The sequence below is a fragment of the Atractosteus spatula genome, chromosome 6 (genome assembly GCF_055471065.1).
Source record: "Atractosteus spatula isolate fAtrSpa1 chromosome 6, fAtrSpa1.hap1, whole genome shotgun sequence".
NCBI classification, from domain to species: Eukaryota; Metazoa; Chordata; class Actinopteri; order Semionotiformes; family Lepisosteidae; genus Atractosteus; species Atractosteus spatula.
The window spans coordinates 29,348,816-29,354,307 of NC_142711.1; the positions used below are offsets into that span (position 1 = coordinate 29,348,816).

General features: G+C 33.2%; 1 protein-coding gene across 1 annotated transcript; it reads right to left on the bottom strand.

Annotated features, from left to right (window-relative positions):
• Positions 1 to 337: 337 nt before the first annotated feature.
• Positions 338 to 5,119, bottom strand: aqp1a.1 (aquaporin 1 (Colton blood group) a, tandem duplicate 1). Its single transcript, XM_088919233.1, has 4 exons — positions 4,703 to 5,119; positions 2,897 to 3,058; positions 2,125 to 2,205; positions 338 to 1,428 (listed from the first exon to the last, which is right to left on the bottom strand). The coding sequence occupies exons 1-4, from the start codon at positions 5,063 to 5,065 to the stop codon at positions 1,249 to 1,251; spliced, it is 786 nt and encodes a 261-aa protein (XP_088775359.1). The 5' UTR covers positions 5,066 to 5,119; the 3' UTR covers positions 338 to 1,248.
• Between the last annotated feature and the right edge of the window lie 373 nt (positions 5,120 to 5,492).

Sequence of the window (5,492 nt, forward strand, 5' to 3'; positions counted from 1 at the left end):
GATGGAGTAAATAAGCTGAACCATAGATATTAATAACTCTGAATTGTACTTCATGAAACTAGTATAACTAATTTCATACTGAGCTGTTTGTTTAGTCTCATTATTTGGAATGTTTTGAAACTTTACATATTCTAAAAATCTGGACTTTAGAATATGTACACAGTACAGTAAGTATTAATCCTCACAAGATTAATAAAATGACACAGGATGGAGTGTTTAAGTAAAATAATTTACTTTATTTTTAACCTACTATCAATTTCTATATTTCTGTGTACAGTATAGCTGATCTTCAAAATGAATACTGTATTGCAAAGTGATACCAAGCTCATTCATCCCATTCAGTCAATATAATTTTATTTAAATGTATTACATTTAACAAACTAGAACTACAACAAATTTGAACAGCAAAACAAAACTAAACAGGAATGGCAAGGAATTAGAAAGAACAATTGGACATAATTTTATTTAAAAGATAAGATGTATCACTTCAAACACTTAGACCATTTTAAATCACTCAAGCCAACAGTGCTCAGTAAAAATATTTCTATGTAACATGATGTACTGTAAGCAACCTGCTCTTCAAAAACAGAATGAGTACATAGATTGTGCTTTTTGATTCTATCAAATGTGTATAATATCCTTGTAAATATCCTACAGATAATGTATAGTAATTAGCAAACATATTTATTTTGCCTTGTAAAGCTGACTTTCATCATTTAAACAATAAACATAATCTTGAGAAATAACCTATTTAGAGCTTTGATTGTGTTACATATTCTGAAGGAACTTATTCTGACCAGTATGGAGACTATATGAAGGATACAACTGGACTATTTTTACCCTTAAAATACAGATCTAATTACAACTGAAATGCATTTTATCACAAAAGACAAATTTATAATAGTGCACTTTTAAAATATATATTTGAATGACATTACAATAACAGTATACAAAAAACATTTTTCATGAAAAAAATCGCTTGCATTAAAAAGTAGTATAAAAACCAAAGAAAAACACTTGATCAGTGCTCAAAAACTCAAGTTATCAAAGCACATTTTTAAGTCTTTTCTACTATAATCATTGACTTGGTAAAACGGGTAAAGCACTGTGTAGAATACTGCAGTCTTAATTTACACATATCTTTTAAAAAGAAGGAACTATTTTCCTAAATAAAATCTTAACAAAGGATCATTTTGTTTTACAGTAGGTATTCAAAGTTCTGTTGTAACACATAATGCACAAATGTCATCATTTCAGTGACATTTCTACTCTAGTATTCTCATCGGGTGCAGTGACATTGTATTCCCCATCCTGGCCATTCACCAGCACCCTCATGCGATCAGGCAGTTCATCAGATTTGGGAAACAGAAGAAAGTCATAGACAAGAGCAGCAGCCACACCTCCACACATGGGTCCAACCCAGTAGACCTGAGATGTAGAAGCAGATAACAATTATAACATTTTTTATTTTATTGTTTTTAAAGAGAAAAAAAAAATCCCCCCCACGTTCCTTATCTCTTCACTCAAGCCACATCCTCCCCAGTGGTACTCTCCTCCATGTTTCTACCTAAAGACCTTTCATATACAGTACAGTCAAAAAGCCACAATGTAATGCCTAGATAACAAGGCTTTCACAGTGTCAGCAGCAACAGTTCAAGCCTCTACCATTTCCTCTGTTCCATAGAACCTACTGTAGCAGTCGAAAGTTCAATAAGTATTTACAACCACTTGAGAATTTTAATTTGTCTGCGGTCACCACTTAAGTGAGCCTTAATATCACAATGTCTGTCCTACACTGAAAACACAACGTTTTAAGTGTAACATTTTGATACATACTGTATAGCTTAGTTGGTCCTTGTTTACCAAGCTGCAGAAAAGCTAAAGCTGGGTTTGGGGGCTTGTTCAGAAAACAAGGTGTTCTTGAAAATACAGAGGATGAAAACTCAATGGAAAGCATCAAGATCAATACCCACACATTCTGTGGGTAGACGCATATTTTAGTGCTGCTTTCTCTCCAACACATTTTCATGTTAACTTTTTAAAAAAGACAAATATGTTGAAGTCTGTAATGTAAGTGCTAATTTAAGGTTCCATTATTTGTTTTCAAATTTCACATTCTCTTACCCAGTGGTCTTTGAAGTTAGACGTAATCAGAGCAGGGCCAAAGGATCGAGCTGGGTTCATTCCACATCCAGTATAACTGATCTGGGGAGAAAACCACAGATTTGCATGGGATTGCAATGGTATTTCCTAATTATCGAAATAACAAATTAATATGTGATATTTTACCAGCTGTGCAGGAGAAAACACTCACTGACACAAAAATCAAGTAAAGTGGTTATTATAGGATCTATTTTTTTTGTAATGGAGCCATGATTTTTTTTCCTGAAATGTTCAAATACTAGCAGAAACGTACCAAAAGTTCACTTTCAGAATAGTTTTTTTGCTTCAAAACTATTTTAAAAAAATCTCAAAGAAAAAGTGTTTCACAGAATTCTAGATCTAAAATAACAAGCATTTACTGAGGAAAGGGGATGAAGTTTAAATTTATTCTGTAAATTCATCATTTGAGGCAGTACATTTGAAAAACATTACTGCTGGCAGCAGAGCAAATTTAGAAAGTGTTTGCAATTGCTCAAACTACAAAACTAAAAGGGTATTGTATCTAACTCTACCAGGGCTTTTAATTTCAATCTCTGCTTCTGACTCAATCCATTTTGCACCAACTGCTTACATATATTTACATACTGTAGGTCAAGTGAGCTGTTAAATTCCATTGGAACTGGCTAGTCTTCACCAGTGATTTTTTTCCACTCTATGGTGTACATCATATTTCAGTCAATTTCTAAGTGACTTACAGAAGTGAATACTAAGAATTCATGTTTTAATGACGTACAGCAGCAAGGTGCCCAAAGGCCACAGAGAGACCAATGGCAAGGGGTGCAGAGCCAGTGACATCATGCCGTCTCTTATCTGTTGTTGCTATAACACACAGGACAAGTTGAAAGGTGACAAGAAGCTCTATTCCAACAGCTTGACTGGAGGTTACATTGTTTAGCTGTAAAAGAAAGATACACATTTTAAAGGTTGAGAAAAAAATAATGATTCTTGTCAGCTCTGGATAAAAGATTGTTTACTTTTAAACATACAGTACTACCTGTAAACATTATATCAACAAATCACATATTATTAGGTATTATAAGAAGGTAACAAAGGTGACAAGGAAGAGAAGGCCATTTAGTCTGTCTGGTTGCTGATAACTAATTGATCTGAGTATCTTATGCAGGTTTTTTTTAAAGATGTGTGGTTTCAACAACATAGCTGAGTTGCTTTCTCCACACTCCTGCATTTTTGTCAAGTATGAAGAATATTAATCATACACTGATTACAGGATTTATTTTAAGATGGAATAATACAAAGTATTGATACCCCACTACATGACACTGTTGGACAGTTTTATTTTAGAACTGATACAATTATGGTCAATAAGTACAATAAGAGACTGAAAGTGCACTACTTACAATAAATCTAAGTATCAGATTATTTCAGTTTCTCACTAGGGACTTTATGTAACAACATAATACATAACTACAAAAATACATTTTTTTATTTATCTCAGTACATCATTTTTTAAACTTGATTCTCCACCCAAATTTTATTTTACTGGTAAAAGCAGTTATAAATGCTTCATTGAAAAATAACTCTGATGTGAAATATGTAACATCCTTGATGAACCTGTGAATCCAATGATATTCTGGTTAGTAGCAGCTGAGCTACTAAAATTTATTTTCATATTTTTCCATGTGCTAAACTTCAATATCCACTTTATTTCAACAGTTGAACTCGACAATTTAAAAAGTCATGCAAAAATGTCCATTATTTACCTTCCATTAATTACAATTAGAGATTAACTCAAGAAAGATCTGGGATATCAAATCTATATGGGATATGTTATCCGAATATGCTGATATGTCTTACAGTTTTAAATGAATTTAGTACTTTTTTGTGAGTGATGTAATTTAATTATGAAAAGCAAACTAGTGAACAGACCACTAGAGGTCATCATAAACTACTAAACCACTGCTCATAATCCTGATTGTTTTTGTTGGAATATGTACTATACTGTGTAAACATTTTTTATTCTTTAGCTAACAGCTTCTCAACTTTTTTATTATATCAGACTAAGGTCACCAAATCGGCCAGGTAAAATATTTAATCTGTCTCCTTGTTCTTTTATGTTATACATGTAATATTACTTGTATGTATTTTTTAAATCAGTATTTTTAAATATACAGTGCATTTACCACATGTTTAGTATCTAATTTAAATGATAAATTATTTAATTTGTAAAGAAGACCATGAGGCACATGCCACATGTTTCCAGCAAAAAAAAAAATAGTATTCTGAGTGGTTTTACTTGTGCTGTCCTTCTCATTACCTTAATTCACATTCAGGATCTATTTCTCTGTGCATAAAACACATGGATGAAATCAGGTGTTGTTATGATTATCCAATGCATTTGCACAAAACACGCACTCAAACATACGTGCACAAAATAGGTAAAAGAGAATAAAATATGAATATTTACCTACTATGTCTGATTTAATTACAGTGAATTAGCAACAGTTGCATACACTCTATAAATAAAGTTTTAAAACTTTTTAAAAGAAACTTTTTTCTAGAAGCAAGAAAAAACACTCACTGAATTCACTCCCAGTACATCAGTTCCATTTGGCCTGACTCCGTACACAATTCCACTTGCCATCGATGCCCCCAGTAGTTGTGCAATTATGTACATAACAGCCTTGAAGACACTGATCTGGCAACTTGCCAGCATGCCAAAAGTCACTGCAGGATTCAAGTGGGCTCCACTTATGTGGCCCAAACTTTGAGCTAAAGTGGCTATAGCTAACCCAAAGGCTAGTGACACCTTTACCTCTTGGTCAGGACTGGAAGCTTTAGGTTGCCCTATAGCAGCTGATATACTAAGAGAAATAAAGAGAGTAATGCCTATTAGTTCAGCCAGCACTCCCTTCCAAAATGCTTTGCTCTTGAATTCTCTCATCTTGACTGAGGCTTTGCTGGTCTGATGTGGTATCTACAGACACAGAGACGTTCTGGAGAATTTATAGAGTTCAGTTCATAGTGGGAGGAGGGGGTGTTGCAAAGAAAATCAAAAGCATGCAGAATTAGTGAGAACTCAAGAGCTTTCACAGTTGTTCCACCTCTTTTTCATAGGAAGTCTTTATTCATCGAAATAGCATTTTCTAGAAAATGTTTTACACAAGTTGTTGCTAAGACATATGTTTATCATCGGTGGTAAATTCCTTAAAATTGTGTGTTGAATATCACAGAACATTAAATATTTAATATTGTTTCAATTTTATTGCAGTTAAAGCAGTAAATTGGTAAAAAGGGAAAACGCAGCATAAGGTTTTGATATGTTGTAAGAAAGTTTCTCCTTCATTCTCTTTGATTGTCGTGGCAACTCC